Source organism: Scomber scombrus, chromosome 13 (genome assembly GCF_963691925.1).
Source record: "Scomber scombrus chromosome 13, fScoSco1.1, whole genome shotgun sequence".
NCBI lineage: Eukaryota > Metazoa > Chordata > Actinopteri > Scombriformes > Scombridae > Scomber > Scomber scombrus.
The window spans coordinates 11,521,156-11,544,631 of record NC_084982.1 but is presented as its reverse complement, the minus strand read 5'-3'; the positions used below and the strand labels follow the sequence as shown (position 1 = coordinate 11,544,631).

Below are 23,476 nucleotides of genomic sequence, written 5' to 3'. Positions count from 1 at the left end.
TTTTATTTTATTTACAAGTGCTGAAAAAATGACATGGGGGACAACCAGTGCAAAATCTGTACATATATTCAGTTGCAGGTTTCTTATATACATGAGTACTGAACGGGAACATGAATACACTCTTTCTGTCATGCATGTAACAGAGTTCACAGCACAGCAAAGACATGGTATAAAGATCTCTGATTTAGTTGTAGTCCATGATGCTCAGACTGCTCATTCTCCCAGGGAAAAGTAGGACAATCACACTGGAGCTCAGACAAACTGCCTTGTGAAAACAAACTGACAACAGATCAGTGGCACAACAGAAAATGACCCATGACTTCATTGATAAACCCTCCAGGACATGAAACATAATTAGTCATGGGGCATTATTACAGAAAGTTAGAGCACACCAAAGATTTGGGGTGATGGCCCACAAGTCCATACTGACAAAACAAAGGCAAGATTCAGCACAAATCCCCTGATGGGCTGGAAAAGGGGGGTAGAATATAAAAAATAAATCCCTCTTGATGGGCAAGAAGAAAAAAAAACATTCTATGAAGGGAAGTTGAAGGTAAAGTGCATAAAAGCTTAAAATCAAAAAAGGTGAGGGGGGGCCAAAAATTAAGAGGCTCTCCACTAAAACTTTGCAGCACACAGCTTAACAATGGAGAGAGCAGCTATCAGGATTGCCAGGTCAACTATCTCTCCAGCTTTGTTCTACGATGGCAGACACACGCTTCTCGTACTCCCGCTTGTTCTCCTGGTAGAGCTGAGCCGCCTGACTGTTGGCTGGACTGTTGGGATTTGGTTCATCAAGCAAGGACTGAGGAAAAGAAGATAAATACTGAAGTTAAGGTTGTTTTAGTGGAAAATAACCAACCTGCATAAATCCATTAAATCTACTCAGTCACATGCCTTCAAAAGGCTCAAACTATCACAAGTGAATCCATTTTAACCAAAATGAATTAGACATTTTGTCATCAAATGACTCACTTTGTGAAAATAGCTTCAAAAATGAGGCAGCAAATACTTTGATTTAAAAAAATGAATACAATCCACAGCACAATTTACTGTCAAATGTCCAATTCTACAAGTTTTTTTACACCCCAAAATCTTAATATACTGCAAATCTTTCCCTGAGCATGATGTACTTTTGAAAATATTTGTCTTTTTAACCTTACAATTTAAACATTTCCCTTCCACAGAGAAGAGCAGTGATTGTGTACAGTTTTATATTGTGTGTTGTACTGTGGAGGGTCTCTAACATAAACAAATGTCAATTTATTGCTTTACAGTTACTTTATAGTTTATAGTTTGAACTTAATAAAGTGTGTTTTTGTCACACTTTACAGAACAGTAAAATAAGGTGTACCCACACTTTTAAAAATCTAGTCAATGACATTTCTTACCTGGATGGATGTAAGAATAGATGACACATCATAAGTGGGACTCCAACGATTCTGTAGGATGTCCAAACATATACTGCCATCTGCATAGACTGTGGATAAAAACACGATTACACCCCAACCACTAATAACAAATAACTCTGTAATGTGCCAGAGATTGAAACAATATTCCTACCATTTGGATGAAACATCTTTGACACAAATCGTACTGTGGGGGGTTTGTTGGGGTATTCTTCTGTGAACTCTACAATGAGTTTAAAAGTACCTGTGACAAAGACAAGACACAAAGACTATTATTTATGTGCCATGAAATCAGACTGTTTATGATGAGGCATGTTTCAATGACTCCCCCTAACCTGGACGAAACACATCTCTAAGTGGGAAAAGTTGTGTATTACACGTTTATTTGTTTTTTTCAACTAATTAGGGATAGTCTTTAAAAGAAAGAGAAAAAAATCAGTTCTGCTTTATACAGTTTAGTAGTTATTGAGAAATATTTACAAGAATATTTACTTGATTTGCAACAGTTACTTGGTAACATCATGTATAACAATATGTTTCATATTATTTAAGTTTATTGGGGATTTTTTTAGGATACACTGCAGGGGTGCGATTGGTCTAATAAGCATCAACACAGAGCTACAGTATCAGGACGCTTTGCTCTCACACGTGCTGCATTAATAGTCACATAAACACACAGACACACACGCAGTCACTCTCTACAGCGCAATCTTGCTCGCTCGATCCAGATTCCGGGAGATTGTGTCTCATTTGCGCCCTACTCTGTCTTTGGTTATGCCCCTACGTGCAGCCACTCTTTGGCAGGGAGACAGAGAGGCACCTGTTCGGGTGAAAACCACTTCAGTGAGGTCTGAAGAAGTAACGCCGCATTTTTTGGAAGTAACGGTAACGGCGTTGTAACGGGGGAAACGGTTATTAATTTGATTACTTGTTACTGAAAAAAGTACCGCCGTTAGTAACGCTGTTTATTTATAACACCGTTATTCCCATCACTGTAAATACCCAACAGAAAAATGAATGATGAATGAGTAGTAATGAAACAGGCATGTGTGTGAATATATTAATAATAAAGGGCTAGGGTGTGATGAAGTTACTTTGTTAGGTTACACATGCAACATAGTGACATTATTCCATATTGCACAAAATAATAAGTCATGAACAAGGTGAAATACTCACCGTCCTCAAAAGGAGTTCCTTCAGGGCTGTGATGCAGGGGGAAAAAAGGTATTTAGATATTGATTTCACACTTCAACTCACAAAAATGTGCTTTATCCATGAACAGTATTGGCTGCACATCAAAGTCTTACCCAAAAATGACTGCATTCCACACCATGATGTTGTTTTCAGACGGGGCACCACTGACACCAGCAGGGGGATCCTCTTGTAGCCTTCAAAACCAAATAACAAAGACGGAATAATGGAACCTCTACAACGCACATGTTAAGACAGGAAACTAGACGTCTTCTGCCAGCACTGACTCAGATAATCCAGTTTCCTCTTCCAACAATTAGCCACAGCCAAATTTAATATTTCAAAAACTCACAACTACTCACCAAAGTGACTGGTGGCAGGTACTTAAGACAAGAGTATATAGACTTCATTGCCACACTAAAAAAATAATTTGACTAATATCCTACCTCGGTTATCCCATTTACGCTTTTAAGCACTGTTAGGAGAAGTATTTACACAAAATAAAATCACCCTGCTTTAAAAATTAAACATGTCACAATAAAGCCACTGTCTCTGAAAATCAAATCAAGTCAGTGCCATGAACGTCAGTATTGACATTGTAATTTACTATTATCTGCTATGTAACATCTTAAAAGTTATATCAGAAAAGATGTAGTACATTGTCATTACTGAGTAGTTGGTGCCATAGGTAGCCTCAACATGTGGCAGCTTAAAGTCATAACTAACTTTAAATTGAGTAGTAGTATAGGTTTGAAGTTTATAGAAGCTGCTATGTAATGTTTGTATTTGACTTGTACCTAAACTTAACATTAACCCATATTAAGCTTCTAATAGGTAATAAAGTTAGAGAAAGTAAGCCTCTCAGTGTTGTAGTTGGTTGCACAATACCTCTCCTCTTTCATAGTGACCCCCGCTGACTAAATAGGAACACCGCTGTTACAAGGTCAAGACTAAAATTTTAATCTCGTACACCGTCTGCAACAAGCTGGACACACATCCAGTCAATTCTCAAACTGTCTGTCTCACGATCCCAGCTGGTCTTGTCAGGAGGTTTTAATGGTTTACACTGAGAAACACATATCATGACTTCAAAACTCAGCTCCAGGTTGCCCACACTGACCTAAATCAGACGTCTATCTATGAAGATCTGTCTAACAGCCAGGATATGCAAGCCAGAAGATAATAACTAGGTGCAATTAAGATATCCGATATCTTAAAACTCCTGACTATTAACAGCAGGCTGAGAACATGTATGAGGACCCTGAAGTAACCAGGCTCATTTAAATGAATATTACAATTGATTAAAACATTTAAAAAAAATGTAACCATCCTCTTTGGACAAAGTGTCCTGTTAAAAAAACATATCGGGACAGTTTGATGCTGAGTAAAGTACAAGCCCAGTACCTGGGCTACACTGAGGATCCTGACATGAATTCATGCTGTTTTCATCTGAGATTACAGGACAACAAACTGTGGTGTCACATCTCGTTGAATGTGCCTTTGATTACTAACCTACACCTACCAAAGTTGATTTACTGACCACATATATTTAGGATACTTATGTTGGTTAACACCGTACAGTATCTTATTGTTATGGAAACTATAAGATTAATTCACTTATTGTGTTTGGACAAAGGATAAAATTACCACCTGGTCACTCTTCGTGGACATTTAAGTGGCAGCTCGTAAATTGGAAGTCGTAAAGAGTTAAAGTAAACCAGTCGGCTAACCTGCTAACAGGTATCGGTTAGCACTGTTAGCCTCTTAACTACAGGTGAGTAACGCCATTTCACTAACATATTTCAGGTTTGGAAAAAAACAAGAGGAACTACACAACGTTTAAATTAATGTCAGATTTCACTGTTGAAATTGGAGAAAATATAGCTCTATGATGATAGATTACTGGTTAGCTATAGGAAGCTACTGTTAGCTGTTTTTGACAAATCATAGCGAACGTTATCGGCGTCGACCATTAACTCACCGTTTAAAATCTCTCATAAGTCTTCTTCTAGCCGGGGTTGACATGGCTCAACTTATGAAACGTGAATTGACAACACTGATATTTTAACAGGAGCTTGTTTTCTATCAAAACGTCGGTGTATTTAATGGTTACTAGATACCATCCCAGAGTTAACCCGTTCACAGCCGCCTCTCGCCGTCGCTCTCTGATAATCCGGCCTCCTCTAGCGAGCCCAGTGAGGTTTAAAGGACGATACCACATCATGAAAAAAGGGGGGTGGTATGAATGCTAAATTACACACATTTGTCTGGTGTCGGAATATTAGTACAGGTTTACGTCGCCGTGCCGTTACGTTGCATTAGTTGCTTTCCTACATATAATTATGATGTGCACCTGCAAAATACGCTGTTCCATTGTCAGTTTATTTAACTGTTTTGTTTTATGGACTCCCCCTTCCCATTTCCAGTGGCGGAGGCGTCGTCTGTCAAGGGGGTGTGGTTACGATGACGTGATGTTTGTGCAGCGCAACGACGACGATGATGACGATAACGATGATGAAGGTTGGGCCTTTCAGCCGGCCTGTCAACTTGTTAATTTTACTGGAAACATAGATCAGACTTCTCAAGGTTTCGCTCATCGTTTGATCTTTTCAGGACATGAATTTATAACGTTTTGAATTTATCTAACTTATAAACAATAAGAAATATGCACATTTAATGTGTCCTGCACGTTTCATGAAACGCAGTGCTACAGTATTAATAAACTAGAACACACAACACAAAGAAAGTAATTAAGATGAAAAATACTTGCTGAATATAAAGGTTTTTTTTTTTTTTTTAGAACAGGGGAAAGTTTAACATGTATTGTTCAATGTATCCTAATATTTCCTATCAACAACAACAAATCTGAAACAGATATATTACTGACTAAAATGGCCTCTTTGCCAGGTTATCTGAAAAATAAAATGAAACATAATCAAAGGTTGATATTTGCAAAACATCATTCATGAGTAACATGTGGTTCTGCTTTTTTTTTATTAACATCAAGAAAATGAATCAGTCCACTTTCAACTGAGACAGACACACAATCTTAGTATTGGCAGTGGTTCAATACATATGTATACTTTCTTAATCTTTTATAAGCTAAACAAAGTCTTTAACAACACAAACAAAAATCAACTTCTTAATCAACAATGTCGGCAACAAGTATCAGATCAATTCTCAACAATGGACTTACCCTTTACAACAAAAAACATCTGTAATGAATAACTGGACCACTCAATGGCTTTAAGGCAAATGAATGCTTATGTAGGCTTACAGCCTGTTAACTGGGTCCTTTTTAGTTTAGGATCCATGGTAAAGGAGCATGGTGCTGAAGAAGGCATGGTCATACATCTGTTCTGCTTTCACAGACTTCTGGTGCTCCACCTGGCTGCCTGCAGTGTTGTTATCAGGTGAGTCACTGTAGATATGTGGATCATGGAGGGTTTCAGCTGCTGGGTCACATCCAAATGGAAGTTGTGGTTGATTGTGACCATTTGAGAAAAAATCCCCACAGTGCGTTTCACCCGGTGCTGGAAATAAGACAAATCGTTAAAGGGCATATGAATAAATAATTTGTGACCATATACCGGCTTCTATAAAAGAGAGGCAGGCAGAGAGCAGAGAACACTGGTGGATTGATTTTGTTTTGCACAATTATTAAAAGGGGGTCATCATGAGCAGCTAGCTAGAAATAAAGTTTAGAAGACATTTTATAATCAAATTTCAACACACTAGACAAAATCGTGTCTAACTCTTTGGGTTTCTCAGAAAAAGTTGATCAATAAATTGCAAAGTACACTTTAGTGCGTTATGCAATTCAACAAGCTGTGACCCCAGATCTTGTTTAAAGTAGGTCACATCCTGATCTGTAGTTGCTTTGACTAACAGTTAGTGCTGAATGACACAGTGGCCTACTTCTGTTCCTGCAGAGGTATTTAAGCTGTCATGCCTAGAAAAGGCTGAGGTTGACAAGATGTGCTGGTATGCAGTAAGTTAAACCTGAACATATCTAGCAGAGGTGATTTAAACAAGAGAAACTTAGTCTACGGAAATTATTTTCATGTTTATAAACCTTCCTTTGCAATAATCTGAACATGATTGCACTTTTAGCCATGAAAACAGACATAAAAATACATCAAGAAAACAGACACAGTCCACCACAATCACATTTACAAAATTTAACATTTAATGATTTTATATAATCAAGTACAAAGCTAAGCCTGCTCAGTACTAAGCACTCAGCGCTCCATCTTGGATTACTGTACACTCAATCTTTCTGGCATGTAAAACAAAAACAGACACCACCTGCAACATGAAATACTACTACAAAAACAGAAAGAATTTCCCTCACCAATGTCAGTAAAAGCTGAAATATTGTAATTAGGTTATAGTTGAACTATTAAACACAGCTCAGAAAATAAGGCTTTTTGCAGTATAGAAACCCATTTACAACTACGGATTGTAAAATGGCCCATTATCAATCTCGAAATAAGAAGGGTTGTTATTATATAACATGTAGATGTGCAAGCCCTGCTAGTTACTTAAAAAAACATTTAGTCCTTTGCTAACACACACACACACACAGTAAACTTACTTGAGAATCTATAAAGCACACAACCACAATGAATGCAAAGGAAATAACTGAGGATTAACCAAATGCCTTGCACCACTATGTCTTACATGACATCTACAATCTACAGAAAAGCTGCACAGTGAATTATTTATACTTTAAAAGCTACATTCAAGTTGGGATTTGCTTTGGCATAAGGTCATTCTTAAATATAAAACTGCAGCAGCTAATGCGCAGTCGCAGTTTGACATTAGGAGACATTTCCTCAGTGTATAACACAAGAGTGCTGAGGCACCATCGCTCGTTGTTTTAAAAATGTATGTCCTCATCAATCGAGCTTCGTTTAAAATGTAGAATACCCGAGGAGTTTGTCATTAATTCAGCAGGGGAAAACACTCCTAAAGAGAGCTGCCAATTAACCATTTACACATTTTATTTTCATTACATTTCACATGTATACTAATGCTGCTCTTTTTGCCAGTTAACTTAATTGATTGTAAAGAAACATTGCACTTTTCCTAACCTGATTAGTAAGATCATACAACCACTTTAGCCATTCCAACACAAAGTGAATAAGTCAAATCTGTAAATTATTCAAAGAAATGTGACTGAAATGCACGTACAGTTGAATGTAACATCTTCAGGTGATAAATTAAGTATCTCCTTTTTTATTCCCATATTGTGCAACAATGCACAATAATTAAGACTTATTTGCAACATGACAAATGTTATTTTTTTTCCATAAAGCCAGTATGACCTCTGTTTGCACTGGTGAGCTAACCGAGGGAATGCCAATCATTTTATGTTGTCTAAAACTTTTCTGTAAAATTGTGCAAAAACAAAAATCAACCTTTTATGATAAAGCTAAAAAATAAGGATTACACAACAATTATCTGTGTAACTGGACGGATGCATTAAATATACTTATATGACATAGAAATCCTTCTACTTTTATGCATCCGAGTGTAATCAGGTACATAGAAAAGTAGAAAATACAGCTTACACACACTGCTATACATCTTTCAAATGTCGCTTACCACCAAATCAGAGCAAAATATATGCCTTTATGCATTTAATATGCAAAAAACCATAGCTGGATACCAAAGAGATATACTACACAAATGAGAATATCAGAGTATACCACTACACTCACACAAACACACACTCTCACATGCGCGCACACACATACACAAGCCCTCTACAGATAGGCATAAGAGTTGGTGCAGCGACAGGGGGTCTGCATTGATGCCACAGTGATGACCTCCAGCTCTTTAGTTGTGGGGTTCGACCTGTTCAGTCCACCCTGGTCCTCACACTGATCCATGAGCCCTGGCCCCTGTGGTGTTGCAAACCCATCCAGCCCAAATGCAAAGGGTCCTGGCCCACCTGAGGTTACAGTCGCTGCCAACTCCATGGTCATGCTTTCCATCCTGGCCTCTCCAGCACCACCCAGTGGCCCATTCCCATTCAGCAATTCTGTTGGCATGCCCATACCTGAGTCGAGAGACGCATTGACAAATAAAGTTAAAATTCTTGCTGTTACAGCATCCTTTTTTCTTTTTTTAAATTTCTGCCCCGAAAAAGTAATGCAAGCTTAATTGAATTTCCTGTAGGTGTGAATGTGAGTGTAAATAGTTGTATGTCTGTGTGTGTGTGTCAGCTCTGTGATTGACTGTTGATCTGTCCAGGATGAACCCCACCTCTCACTCAATGTCAGCTGAGGTTGTGGCCCTCTAGAGGATAAACTGATGAAATAGGACAGGAATAGGAGGATAGAAAATGGATGGATGGATCATATTTGTTTCCACTGGCTTAAATTTAAATCTCTTCCGTGCTGAAAAGATATTTTTAGGTGTTAAAGAATCTTAATTACTCAAAGTTCTCTCTCCTGTCAGTTATAAATGTCAGACTCATGATGTTAAGTTGCAGCCATCCCTCAGCTCCTTCTTCCTCTAACACAGCACTACAGCACTGCTACATTCAATTAATTGTTGGTTTTATATGCAAGTGAGTCAGTTCCAGTTGATGCCTGATGCTTAAATAAATTGTCTGAAGTAAAGTTGTATGATAAGTACAGACTGGACTTTACAATATGTACATTATAATCCAGTCGATGCTTTTTAGTTGAAGTCATACATACACAGTCCACATGATGCAGTGCTGTCTGCACATGCTGTCAACAACAATGACAGTATGTGCAGCAGTTTTACCTAATGTTAAATGTTCAAGCTTGAGAGATAATAGTGTCTCTTAAGAAACATTATAATCCGAAAGCAATGGGGGAAAAAAAAGAAGATTAATTTAGTTTCTTACCGTTATGTCTAGCCTTCTTCACTGGGTTTGCTTCCATGCCATCGAACGACCTCTTTCGGTTGGGCACGCAATTTAAGAAGCTGCGGCCCTGGATAGTGGGGTGAGCGTGGCCCCCCTTTTGGGTCATGCCATTCAAAAACACTCCATTATGGGACTGCGCCATGTTTTGTTGGAAGTTCTGGGCATTGGAGAGAATCTCAGCGCACTCCTGGAATCCCTGGGCGTGGGCCAGGTCAGCAGCAGTCAGCCCACTGGCATTCCTCATACTGCACAATGGGAAGAGGGAGTGTCAGAAAGCACTCGCTGCATGTTTGATTTACAAATAAAAAAACAAAATAAGACAGGCCCAAGCTCGCACACACACACAAACACACAGGCACGCACACACACACACACACCCCCATTCATTTAGCAAATATTCTCTCTCACACACACACACTCACGGACAGACACACGCACAAGGATGTATAGAAATAGACTGTGCTGCTCTATCCTCTCACATCCTCTTCGTCATCGTCATGAGAGATGACGACTGATCCCTTTTGGATCATTTGCATCTTCCAAAGAACTTAAAACTTGAAACTGTTTCCAATTAATTAGGGAAACATGTCTGCTGCAAAAGGGACATGATTAAGACAACTGAAGGTATGCACCGATGTATTTTAATGAGTACCTGAAATGATCTGACAGACTGAACCAGATGATGTTATATGACCCACTGAACCCAAAAGGAGATGAATTTTGTAAAGCTTTTGGAGATTCGTCTTGCAGGAAAGTGTTACATCAAGATGGATTTTGTGAAGTGTGGCCGTCATCATCTCAAATTTCCACTGGCGATGATGCTCAAGGATTTCTGAAGAGTTGCATCAAGGTAACGTTGATCTTCCATATATATGAGCACTTTGAGTGTGTATGGATGTATGATATATAAAAAGGGGTTGTGTGTAAGGTGGAAGGACTAAATTGGAAAAAAAAGAAGCTGTATTCCTAAAAACAAAAAAAAGATAACCAAGCCTGGGAAAGATTGTAGAATCCCTCGGAGACAAGTTCAAGATTTGCAGGAGGATCATTCAAAGGAAGTTGAGATGTTTCTTCAGGGGGAAACTCCATTCCAATGAATGAATGGTTAGAAAGGAGAATGAAACAAGGACAAACTGAAAACTTAAAGCGTCAGAATTGTAGTCAAGTTTTCTCTTGAAAGGGTGGAGTTCTCCAGACGTAATCTTTATGTTGTTTCAAGAAGGAAGAACAAGAAAATGACAAATAAAAGAAAAAGTTGCACTACCCTAAAAGGCATTTATACAACTACTCCCATTTTAAATTGGTGTGTGTACGTTACGAACAGTTGTGTTAATTATACCCCACTGCAGCAGCAATATGGTGAATTTCTTAGGGCAATAATGAATGAGCAAACAGTGACACTGTGACTGGGTCTCAAGTTCGAGTTACTTTACATTATTGTATGGAAGCAACTTCACTTGACAGTAAAATTTAAAAAAAAAAAATAACTGGTCTCATCAATACAATATAGCACTATGTGAATTAAACTCTCAGCTGTATGTTGTTGCTTCAGGCATTAAGTAAATTAATTCACAGATATTTAAGTGAATTATTTCCTGCTGCTGTATAATTAATTTGCAGGAACAAAATGTCCGAAAGTCAACATTTGAAAAAGACATAGGAAATATTGTACTAACCAACAGATGCCTTTCAGCGTAATGATGAGAACTTCTGTCCTCTCCATTAGCCGATTACTAAACAGAACTGCACTTGTTCTGCGTCGAAATGTCATCGTTCTACTAAATGAGTTCTCTGAGCAAACAGTGAAGTCTCTGTCAAAGAATTGGGACTTCTGGCCAAAATCCAAGATCGTACTCATTATTAGAAATGTGACAGAAAAGATTGAAACTTCTCAATGTATTAAAGCACTAGATAATACATTATATCTGAACTTGGTATATGCTTAAAGTACCACATGATTAAAGAGACTTATTATATTCTGTTTTATTTAACTTTTCACAATTGAGTTGCTGAAACCAAGCGACATTGACATCCACACAATAAGACACAATTTCAAGTACACTGTGACTGTTTGGTCGTTCATTTTGTTTAGGAATTTTTCTTTTTCTCTGCATTCAATCAAAACAGTTGTGCAATAAAACATTTCAAGAACTAGTGCACATGAAAAACATTTGATAAAGAATTTAAGATTGAAAAACAAAAAAATAAAAGAATCACACAATAACTTGTTGCACATTACCCGTCCCCTTCAAATTAACGCTTCCAAAGGATTATTCTAAGAAATGGCATTAAAAGTGAAAACCATTTAGTGTTGAGGTAGATGGATTGGTCTCACTCTAAGGAATAGAAATCCAACTATTTAAATGACATTCGCTGCTTTTTTTAACCCCCAATTCAACAAATTATGTATTCTAAAAAACAGAATTTCTGGAAAATAGTTCCCCAAAATGTTAGACTCCATAGGCACTAATTAATGATAACAACATCTGGACATATTCATATTAAAAAACTAACTGTAATAATTTTTCCTTCAATGATAATCTGATACTAGTATTGTGTCCCTTTTCCCCTTGCTAAATGCTACCCAAAGTCCAGTGATTAAGTCTGCAGTTTCTGGAGCCACAAATGTGCTGACCTCAGATCAAATCCCAACAAAACTTTCCGTCTCCCCAACTCAGGCCTACCCTCCATTTCTTAATACTCAAGAAATTCAACGTGGGTGACTTTAAAGTCTACCCAAACTTTAGGGGAGTAAAGTTCTCAAGTTTCCAGACAAATTAGGTGTCATAGAAACTCAGATTATTGCTCACCCAAGCTTTGTTTTAGGGGTGTTCTTTCTAAGGATTCAGGGTAGTTTTTAAATAAAATAAGGAGGGTTTCAAGTATTGTAGCATAACGAAAGCAGATATTTGGGACTTTTTTTTTATGCACAAAAAGATCAGCTAAACAATCTGAAACAGGACACAAAATGTCAAATGTTTGAGCTATTTCAAATAGACTGGCACACCAAGCCTGTACTCAGATCAGATGTAAATTTGGAGAGTAAATTAACTTTGTTCCAGATTAACTCACTGATCAAATTTCTCCTTAGTCTCACTGCATTTCTTTAGTAAATCCAAGACTCTCTCCATGAGCTTCATTCTACTCTGAAGTTTAACATTGTTTCTTAACCTTCATCCAACTTAAATTATTAGATGACTCCCTCATAACTAAAAAAGGTAGGAATCTACAGTATCCTAAAAACAGTATTCCTTTAGTGAGACCTGACATCTACATTATGCATTGACCCAACAAAATGGAGAGCTGAGTAAAATGATTAGCCCGGGTTTGGTACGTGAATTTGAAAAAGGAAGCGTTAATTCTTTGTAAATGCCTGGTATGCTTTGCTTTTCCGTCCTAAGCACATATGTATCTTCTCTAACTATCGTCTAACCTTCCAGAGGCAGCCTATTATCATGCTAATGGTTGACATGGGACTCACGTGATTAAACCTGTCCATATAAAGGGCTCCTATGGTTAGTTCACAAAATAAAAAACAAAAATCATAAAATAAAAACAAAAACTAGATACAAGAACAATCATGGATAATAAGCAAAGCATGCAGGTCTAAAACTTTAGTTTTGATTCATTAAAACCTAGCATTAAAACCAATCACCGCAAGAAATACCTCAACAGTTTGCCAGTGTGTAGATAGGAAGCGATAGTGAGAACACTCAATGCCACAACAGTGCGGCTATCCCAGGGAACGGGGCAGACTCAGCAGTGTCTATTCTCCCCCTTTCTAGGATTACTTGAAAAAACCAAGTCATTTCCAATTCAATGGCTGCAAAACATTAAGACGTATGGTTCTGTTTTTGTTAACAGTATAGAAAACTTCTTTTTTTTTTGTAACTTATTGTCACTTTCATAAAGGAAAAGGTGACAAAGATTAGATGTCAAAACAGACTATGATATTGTATAGGGTTAATACTGTGACATACAAAATCAAACATTTCTTTGTATGAAGTAAAATACTGGGTACAGTGAAATGAACAGTGAATAACCATTGCAACAGGATGATTGTTAGCATTATACAGTTAATAGTTCAGTACATGGTGCTATGCAAATCTAACCCATCTCACTCAGCTGCTCTAAGCCTCGGTCTCTGCGCTACTCTCATCAACGGCAGCCTAGAAGCGCTGTCCTGCCTTCTGCTAACTTGCTAATGGACCAGCTAACACCTTTGAGGCTCATGACAAATAAAGAAAACTATGATAAAATGCGATTTGACGAAAATTAGATATGGGGGGAGTTAGATAAAGGAAAATTAGAAATAATTGTTTTAATATTTTAATTTGTTTTAACCCAACTAGATTACATTAGAGGTGGACACTATGAAAATGTCAAGATTATTATCAGGGCATCATTTTATATATTATGATACTTCATGAGATTTTTATTAAAAGTATGCAAGATACAGTTAAGATCATGTTTGTGTCATGTATTGTAATGGATTTTAAATGTTTTGAACTAGGAAACGTTCCTTATATTTAAGTGTGTAGTTTGATGCTGTAACAGATACCTTATTTAGAAATGAGAACCGTGAGAAATGATTTTAATATGAAAATGTTGTTGTATTAGGATTATACAGAGAAACAGAGAGAGACGGTGGGCAAAACAGACCAGTTTTTGAGAGTAAAGGTCGGAGTATGGTTGAAACGAAGCAGTTCGTACAATCATGTCAGAAGAAGGCAAAAGTGTTTCCAGCTATTGCAAACAGTCACATTTAAAGGTGGGGAAAAGACCAGCCTGAATGTCTGATTGTCGCTTTTGGAAAGTTACAGAAATTGATGGACGCAGCCCCGCCCTCCCCTCAGTTCTGATGTCAGAGAGGTGTAGGGTGAGGGGGTTTCACACGATGTTGGACCATCCATCCGACAAGCACTTCCACTGAAGCATGCTGATGCCTTAAAGGGTGGGTTAGACCACAAGATTGTTCCAGTCATATCAAGTAAAGACTATTTAGAAAGCTCCTCTCACTATGTAATTAGACAAAAATAAACATCACACGAGGATGTGAATGCTTCCATCTTCTGTCGTTCAGAGACGTAGTTCAGTACAAGACTCTACGTAAAAGTGTAAGAAGAAAGCAAAAGAAATCCTGTGAAATGCTTCTGGACTATGAAACATTTCAAACAACAGATAGGAGCTGTTGGGCGACATTTGACAAACCCACAGTCAACCCTCAGGTGGTGTTGAGCCATTATCAGTCGTCTTTGGACGAAAGTGGTCTGTAGTTTTTGTGGTGTGTCTGTAAACATTGCCAGCTGTTATCAGCAGCTGTTAGCGCAATTGAGCATGCTGAATCATTGGTAGATTCAGATGGTGAGTGAGAGCTCTCCGACTTGCTGTTTCGCCTAATGAATCCAAGATTTGTCCGCCTAATGAATCCCAGACTTATCCGTTCAGTGCAGTTTTCTTCCTTACTGTTCACCTCCACCTCTTCTTTTTTTCTTCCACAAGCAAAAGGATGATGAGGCGAGTGCAAGGAAAAGCAGGAAATGAGAACACTTCAGTCCCTGCGGCAAAGTGTTCTCAAAGGATATTTCAAGCATGTAATGAGGCAATTTATCAATTCTTACTACTGACTGCTAGTTATTTCAAGCATGTAGGCACACGTCGTCTTGCCATCAGCGTGAGTCTTTGAGGTGTGTCCAAGAGCAATCTATATGAAGAAAATCTCAGGTGGCAGGTCATGCAGTAAATCCACCGTCTATGAAGTAGTAAGTATGATGGTAGTATTTAGAGGCAGACTGATAAACGGCCAAGCCGATATATCAGTCAATATATCTTACAATTATATTTAAAAATATATAAAAAGGGATCTGTTATTTGTTTCTATTTATTTAAAAAATGACATTTTTGATAAATATCATTATCTGCCTCAAATATCCAGTGTCCGTCAGGCCACAGAGATATTGTTTTTAGAAGTTATATATTCTAAAAGGTATTGATTCTAATTTGCAATAATGATCACTAATGTTGATATAACTGTCTCATACTGTATTTGGCTGTGCAAGTGTACTCCAGTTAATACACTGGAAGGTAGCCATCAATGCTGGCCAAAACACATTCCAGTGAAAGTGTGTTTGTCATTGAGTGTTAGCACCTCTGTAACTTAGTTAGATACTATGAGTTAACTCAGTTACTACAGTGCAGTGAGTGAGTTTCACTGTGGACGGCGGTGCAGACGAACGTCTTAGATGTGTAACAGTTGGAAGCTTAAAGCCGTCTTCAAAGATGAACTGAAAGAAACCACCACAAAAGGTCCAGGGTCCAGCTAAATGACAAAAGTCTTGAAATACATTGAAGGCAAGCGAGTGGCTGTTAAATGTTTCGTGAAAAAGGAAACTCATGGAAATCTGATGCAGGAATCAAGGAACCTGGAATCAAGAAAAGACTCATCCTAGAATGACGGAGAAGGAAAAAAAAATCTATAAATGCAAAATATTCATGTAGCTGAATTGAATTTTGTAATAATTATCAAGCATGAAGGACAACATGTCCAATATACCACCTAATCAACAGAGAAGGTAAAGGCTTGCATTCCGTATGACATTTATTTAGTTCTGCATCAAACTAAATGAGTACATCCTGTGAGGGTTTACATTTTTCTAAAATTTTGACAGTAAAAACTTTGTCATATACATATTTGGTCAATTTTAAATGCTGTGGTACTGCAATAACATTTTTGATTTGTCAGGAGCTGTTAAAAATCATAGCTCATACCTGATTACCTTAAATTATACTTGAACCTGAATTTATGTTTATGATGATTTGAGTAAAACAATTTGTAAACTGATATTAATTTAATCAATTTCTTTTTAACAAAAGCATGTAAGCAAAATAATGTACTTGTAATTTTCATGAAATTATGTTCCATAGATGTTTTTAATATATCAAAACTAAAGAAGCCACATAACAGTGTTATGTGATGCTAGCAATAAATTATGAATAATCAAAATTAGATTGATTCACTGGATATTTTTAGGGCTGACCCCTAACAGTTGACCTAACCATTGAATGAGAAGAGTCTTAGTCGACCAAGTTTTCATTGCTTGGTTAGTTACAGGAAATACATTTTTTTTTTTAAACAAAGAAACCTCAAACTCCATTTGGGATCTGCTTAAAATTAGATCAAAACTGAGTAAATGGCCAAACTGTGTATAAAAATGCTAGAGGGTTTGAACTTGAGATGAGTGTCAATACACAGCTGGACCAACCAATTAAGTTACCAACCAATGGCACTATCCCGCCAGAAAACTGCCTAAAATGTGAGATAGGAGGATTTAACAGAACTAACTGACCGATGGGATTGAAAAGATAACTCCGTCTCCTTGTTGGTTGCAGTCATTGTTGGTAACAGGTGTCTCGCTTCATGTGTGCCTTGTAAAATGCATCTTAAAAGGCTCATTATTGCAGTTTTGTATTTGTCTGTAATGTAGCACAGTGTTAATAATGCTACTCACAACATTCAGACCTGAAACTCAAACCATTTTCTGATGCACCAAAAACTATATATTTCGACAATTAAATTCATATCATAAACGTGTGACGACTCGTCCACTAATGGCTTGAACTTAGTCTAACTAGTTTCAACCTGAACTATTAGTCGACTAAGAAAATCTCTGTTCAGGCGAGCAGCCCTAAATATATTCATTTAGAATACAATTCAAAACAATAAATAGTTTTTTCTTAACATATCTAAATGTATCAGATCCATTTGATGGGTTAGGTGTGTAGTTGATTTATAGACTCATAAACATGCTTTGGGGCATATTTATTTATTAATATTATGAATTAATTGTTTCTCTTTTTAAGTCAACATTTTATTTATCTTATCAATAAGAACACACTAGTGAAAAAAACGTTTTTGGTAACAGACACCAACTTAATTGTGAAATTAGTTAGAAAGTTATTTTGTCATGAGCCTCATTCCCACCTCGTGTGCCTTAGTTTCCCTCCCAGTTGTGCTCCATTACCTTTCTGGGTCATGACTGAAAAAGAAATAACTTAATAATAAACTAGACTAAACACAATATATGTGATCTGCAGGGGGGAAAAAAAAATCAACATATCATTTTCATCACTTATTCATATTACTCATCAGCTGATAACCAAATGCACATAACATGACCTTAATAAGAAATGAAGCGTTGTTTAAACATGTCTGCACAAAGGCATTGAATTTAATTTCCTGAAACAGCCAAAACAACCAGGGGTTTCATATGCCATAGAAAAAAAACGGTTCCACTTGCAATAAAAATCCAATCACCTTGGATTGCAGTCTAACTATTAAAAATCAATATGGCTCATCTTTCAGAATCAAACTATAACAGTGCATAAAAGATACAGATTTTTTAAATTATTATATTTTTGTCACTTGTGGATATGTAGTCTAATAAAAAAACAAAACAACTAAACGATATTATACATTTGCTTTTTTACAACCCTTAACATGGTAATGCTAATGTTGTTTGCATTACTTGTAGAAACCAGGAGAAACTGGTGGTCCAGTCAGAAATGTTTATTAAAGTCAAGTGAACAAATCTAATGGTTTCAATACAAATGCTTTTTCTCCTCAGTCTATCAAGTGACTAAGAAAAGAGAACTCACAGCCAATATTTTTAGTACGGTATGTCTGACTTTAACTTTGGTCAATGACATCATTTGGCAAGCTAACATTTGCTAGATCAAATCGTGGCAGGATGGATAAATATAGAAGCTACCGTACATCTATAAACTCCCTGGTTGTTTGGGGTCTCTGGACATCAATGGTATCAGAACAGGCATACAGCTTGTTGCAAGTATGAAACTGCAAGTTAATATATATATAGTAGTTAAGATAAGATGGGAAAAGTGGTGAATCCATCTCAGTATTTCTGCACTGTAACACTTTTTACTTTGGCCAAACCAAACATGAAACTGATTTTTGAAACCATGTTTAATTATGGTAATAAGGAAGATGATTCTGGCAGCAGATAAATGAAGTGCTGAGATCTTTGAGTTGACCTACTTACATGACTTTTAAGAAAAATAATAACTATGTTTTTATCTCTCTTCAGTTCTTGGATCTATATTTAAGAAACAGAAAAGATGGCTTCTGTCTCTCATGTCTTTGTTCATGCTTCTGGTGCACCAACAGAAACAGAAAGTACAAAAAGCACAAAGGCATCTGCCAATTATAAAGGTGTGGCTGAGAATCACAACCGACACAGATTATTTATTCACTTCCTAAAATATCAGCAGGAAACAGGGTGGCCTGGGCCGGTTACATTTGTAACATAATATTTATTATCCTACAATAAATCATTTTTCATCTTATAACAAGACAATTCTTTGTATTATTTAGGTCAAATGGAACCCGTTCTATTTTTTTTTTTTAAGGTAGTAAAGGTAGCAGTCAAAATAGTCTAGTCAAAACAAGGAGAACTGATCTTGGAGGTTGCAATCAATTTATGTATGATCTATGCATTTTCATTCTATGCAACAGAGCTGCAGCCTTTTTATACTTGCAGTAAAACAGCTTCAGAAAAAAAGGCAATGTGCATTTAGTCATCCAGTCAAACTGTGTATATAAGACACTAACCAAAACAAATGTTAAAGAAAACCACACTCTAGATTTAACAAAGATCATGCAATATGGCTTTCTAGGCTAAGAACAGTTTATCAACCTTTACATTAAGTTGTCCTGGTGTCTGTGTAATAATTGTGCTGGATTTACCAAGCTGCTATTCAACATCAAGGGAATTGTGCCGAGTTAATCATCTACTTTTATTAACATGTAGCTGGAATGACTCACATAATACAAGCGTTATCTGAATGTAGAAGACAGGTAGCCATAAAATCCGTCTCTATGGACCCAATATGTTTTAGCTTATATTATTACACACAGAGGACAACTTAATGAAAATTGTTGCAATGACAAACAACAATTTCAAGGATTAACAAAATGTGTCACATTTTCAAAGGAGCGCCACCAAATCTATTAATATTCAACTTCTTAAATAAAACTGTACAGGGAGCCTATTGGCTGTTGATACTGTAACAATACTGTAACAATACTTTAGCAGTCTGCAACGGAAACTGCCGCATGGTGGCTAAAAATCGGCTTTCATTAAAACCTCCTTGTTATTTAATAACTGCATCTCCACCATTACTTAAGAGATGCTAGAAGGTGAAAATGTAAAAAAAAAAATACAATTCTCAGCCATATAATTATGACAACACAACAGCAGACCCAACGTGCTGTTTTATTTATTGTCTGGATCTTTAAAAGACTAATTCTCCTCTTAGTCTGTTCTATTAAAACTAATTTTACCAATACAACCAGCACTGATTACAGAGGTGGTGAGTATACAGCCTAAAGTGATTATGTGTACATTTACCAGCAAATAGAGCAGCTTATTAATGGCTAGGTATGTGTAGGACAGCCATACTATCAAAACATGTCATGTTACAACTTCCATACAAATTCTTACATTTGCATGTTCAAACCTTGATTTCATCTGCAGATCTTCAGACTTATTTGTCTGCATGTTTGTGAAAACAGCATATGAATCTCATGTATAAATTTCGTCACTGCTCTGATTTGAGTTTGGTGGCGATCCCTCGTAAAGGTGTAACTGAGATGTTGGATAGAACAGAAGAAGAGAAATGAGGACACAGGAGTGATCACAGGACTTACTCAGCTTTTGCTCCCTGAATCAAGAGAGCGTTGATGCACTCCAGACTGCCCGCACGAGCAGCTTTGTGGATGGGCGTCTCGCCCACATAGTCCTGAGAGATGACAAAAGACTGCAGTTACACACAGAAAAACACGACTGCACTGTGCACAGAAACAGCTGTATGAACCTCAACAGTCAGCAGTTTCAGATACCAAATGTGAATAATGTTTTGATCAAATACTCCCTCCCTATCTACTCTGTTTCTATATTTCCAAGGTTAGCCAACAGACTACAGGAATGAGAATAGGGCGTAACTCTGCAGGGCCTGAACTTTTCACCCAGACTTCAACCCGCCTGCACACATTTACAGTAACACATGACTGAGAATACAGATGGAAGTGAGACAAAAATAAGAGGAAACATACACCACAAAGGCTGCTTCAAACTACCTGAGCTTCTCTACTGTACAACAACATGGTTGGATTATAATTAATCCAAGTTCATGAATCTAAAATTGTTTGTATGTTTGTTTGTATGCTGAGTAAATGCATTGCCACTTATTAGAAATAAAGTGTTTCATGATGACGACAGCATGTTATGTCATCATGACCTACTAATCTGAATTATCTAAGCAGTGCAGCCGAGCATAAAATACAGCCTCAGTGCCTGTATCTGTTCATGAAAACACATGAAGGGGAAAAAACATCTAAGGATCAAAACACACAACAGTCTAACAGCAACTTCACTCTCAGAAAATGTGATAAGATATACATAATCTGAAAGTAGGTCAAGTATGTGGCGGTGGTACATTACAAGGATCGTGACCTCAAGTTAGAATGATCCTCCTTAATGGGATCAGTCTGAGCTCAACCTCTCACCCTGTTCTGCTCTTTTTACTCACACATTTTAATGTCTGTTCATTAAAATTATGATTTGTTTTTATGCAAAAGTGATTTTTAAAAATTCTCTTACACTGTCCCTTTGTCAAATACTGGTCTCCTTGTGCCATTGTCAGTGTGTACTTTGTGAAAGATCGATGTTTACATGCGGTTCTGCGTGAAACATCAACAAGGCAAATTCTTTTAAACTTACTTTTCAAGTTGGGCAATTTCCAAAGTACTAAACTGAACTGTTTCATTCTCATGGTGTACAGTGTGCATGCATGTGCTGAGTGTGCATCTGATATCACACCTGTCTGTTAATATCTGCACCAGCTTGGAGGAGCCACAACAAGCACTCAGGGTGGCCTCCAAATGCAGCAATGTGAGTGGGCGTCTGTGCAAACCTGGAGGTCACAGTGTTCACACCACAGCCCACCTGAACCAGACGCATCACACACTCCAGCTGCGGAGAGACAAGGGCATGGCGAGATTAAGGCATGTGCAGTTATTCATTCATTCATTCATTGCTCTCGTAGACAACCCTGGGCAGGTATGAACAGGTGTAGAACAGCAGCACTTATCATTCTATAGTCCATTACATCACAATCTTAGATACAGGCATCTCCTTCAAATGTCTCAAGATGTCCTGATTTGTTTTTCTGTCTGATGAAAGTCTGAGCCTCAGATTTAACTACGTTATGTTTTATAGCTGTAATGTTTACAGAGCTGGATTGTTTTCATATATGGTTTGCATCGATTGACATGCATTAATTCTTTAGCTCTCATTATGTTATTGCTCTTGTTTGTTTTGTAGTGTCAGCCTGTGCAGGTTGGGCGCATGCTACTTTGAAATAAACAAATTACAAATGCAATTTACAGTAGCAGGTTAGAGGCCAACATGCAACACTGCTGTGTGGACTGACTCAGTCTGACTCTTAATAGCTCTTACTTTGGGCATGCATCCAATTTCTGTGCAAACTGCAGGCCTGCCCTTCCCAAAGTGTAGTTAAGAAGAACAAATCTTAGCCGTGTGTGTGTGTGTTTATAAGCAGGTGAATGTACAATCATTAACGCTACAAGTTGACTTTAAAGCTGCATTAATTGCAACCATACGTTTTCAATGTATAAGTTAGACTTTTCCATTCAAGTGAATGAGAAAATGGTGTCTTTATATCCTGAGGAAGTTTACAAAAAAAATTATGAGTAGGTATTTTTTTAGGTCAGATATCACTAGATTTAATAAGTTTATATACACGTTAGTGAGTTAATAATGTTTAATTTAACGTTAGCTGCCGTTTCAACGTTTCAAAAATGTCTGTCTTTTCGTCGGTTGGCCATTAATGTTGTTATTGTTGTTCCCGCTCAACGACAAGTATTTACAAACAAAACCTCCCTCCAACATATAACCCACCTCAAATATGTTTAATGTTCACAAGTAAGAATGAGGGGGAATTATCGAGTGAACTGTATGAACTGAACGATAATGGTCCATTGTCCGTCATGGCTGCTTTTTTAATTCCCATCAGCTCTCTAACGCTACCAAACATCAGGAAATGGCCGAGACGAGCTTCATGGCGAGGGGCGTCATTCCTCTTAGTTTTCAGCAAAATAAAAATATATTCATAAAGACAATCCTGGTCCATCACACATTCAGTTTAGAGACCGACCTTTCCGAAATGAGCGGCCCAATGTACGGGCGTCCATCCGTAGAAGGTGTCCTCCACAGTCAAGTCAGCCGGGTTGGAGGTGCACTGAAGGAGGGAGCACAAGGCACCGACGTCGCCATCCCTGCACGCCCGGTGCAGCGGGAAGCGGGAGTTCAGCACCTCTTCACTGGAGAACCCAGACTCGATTCCCACAGACATTGTAAAAGGATGGATAAAAAAAAAGATAAATTCTAAACTAACTACTGTAGAGCAGGCAGCGCATTGACGATCTATTGTCTGTGAGGACACACGCCGCTCTAGCTGCGGTGTCTTTCTGCCTGACAACACTAACGCGCAGGAGTGAAACTTGAGAAACGCAAAGAGAGCCGCAAACTGCGGACTGGATCTCCCGGTCGGTCTGGATCAGGTAACCCTACACCCGAGGAACTAGCTTTTCCCGCTTAATTTGAAGCACTTCTGTGTTCATAAAATAATGATGTGACAAACATTATGCATACATTTTTGATTTTATTATTGTATGTATATGTTATAATTGCACTTTAAGGTCCTTTTTATTTAGTTTTTAATTTTATTGTTGTATACATTTGTTTTTTTTCTCATATCACTATCTTTTTGAGCTGCGGTAGCAATGAATTTTCCCCACTGTGGGATCAATAAAGTTTTATCTTAAGCACAGGTTAGATTTAAGCACAAAATGACTTGGTTAGGGTTTGGT

At 37.5% G+C, this 23,476-nt stretch overlaps 2 protein-coding genes across 3 annotated transcripts; both read right to left on the bottom strand.

Moving 5' to 3' along the window:
• Position 1: 1 nt before the first annotated feature.
• On the bottom strand, positions 2 to 4,752 carry ube2al (ubiquitin conjugating enzyme E2 A, like). The gene is made up of 6 exons (XM_062432087.1): positions 4,582 to 4,752; positions 2,717 to 2,797; positions 2,586 to 2,611; positions 1,564 to 1,653; positions 1,392 to 1,480; positions 2 to 805 (listed from the first exon to the last, which is right to left on the bottom strand). The coding sequence occupies exons 1-6, from the start codon at positions 4,623 to 4,625 to the stop codon at positions 677 to 679; spliced, it is 459 nt and encodes a 152-aa protein (XP_062288071.1). The 5' UTR covers positions 4,626 to 4,752; the 3' UTR covers positions 2 to 676.
• An 817-nt stretch (positions 4,753 to 5,569) lies between these two features.
• On the bottom strand, positions 5,570 to 23,048 carry ankrd10b (ankyrin repeat domain 10b). 2 transcript variants are annotated; one of them, XM_062431536.1, is made up of 6 exons: positions 22,762 to 23,048; positions 21,405 to 21,557; positions 20,234 to 20,325; positions 9,487 to 9,752; positions 8,560 to 8,667; positions 5,570 to 6,133 (listed from the first exon to the last, which is right to left on the bottom strand). In XM_062431536.1, the coding sequence occupies exons 1-6, from the start codon at positions 22,957 to 22,959 to the stop codon at positions 5,904 to 5,906; spliced, it is 1,047 nt and encodes a 348-aa protein (XP_062287520.1). In that variant the 5' UTR covers positions 22,960 to 23,048; the 3' UTR covers positions 5,570 to 5,903. The 2 variants fall into 2 exon arrangements, with proteins under 2 accessions (XP_062287520.1, XP_062287521.1); XM_062431537.1 differs by lacking the exon at positions 5,570 to 6,133 and having other exon boundaries at positions 6,767 to 8,667.
• Positions 23,049 to 23,476: the final 428 nt, after the last annotated feature.

Bases quoted from the DNA above. Each gene is read 5' to 3' on its own strand.
- ankrd10b (XM_062431536.1), bottom strand. From the start codon at position 22,959: ATGTCTGTGGGAATCGAGTCTGGGTTCTCCAGTGAAGAGGTGCTGAAC. The intron at 20,326-21,404 runs GTGTGATATCAG...GTCATCTCTCAG, and splicing joins GTGCAGATATTAACAGACAG to GACTATGTGGGCGAGACGCC. The intron at 6,134-8,559 runs GTGGGCCAGGAC...TCTTATTTCCAG, and splicing joins GGCAGCGACTGTAACCTCAG to CACCGGGTGAAACGCACTGT.
- ube2al (XM_062432087.1), bottom strand. From the start codon at position 4,625: ATGTCAACCCCGGCTAGAAGAAGACTTATGAGAGATTTTAAACG. The intron at 1,654-2,585 runs GTGAGTATTTCA...TCTTTGTCACAG, and splicing joins AGGAACTCCTTTTGAGGACG to GTACTTTTAAACTCATTGTA. The intron at 806-1,391 runs GTAAGAAATGTC...TCTTTTCCTCAG, and splicing joins CTATTCTTACATCCATCCAG to TCCTTGCTTGATGAACCAAA.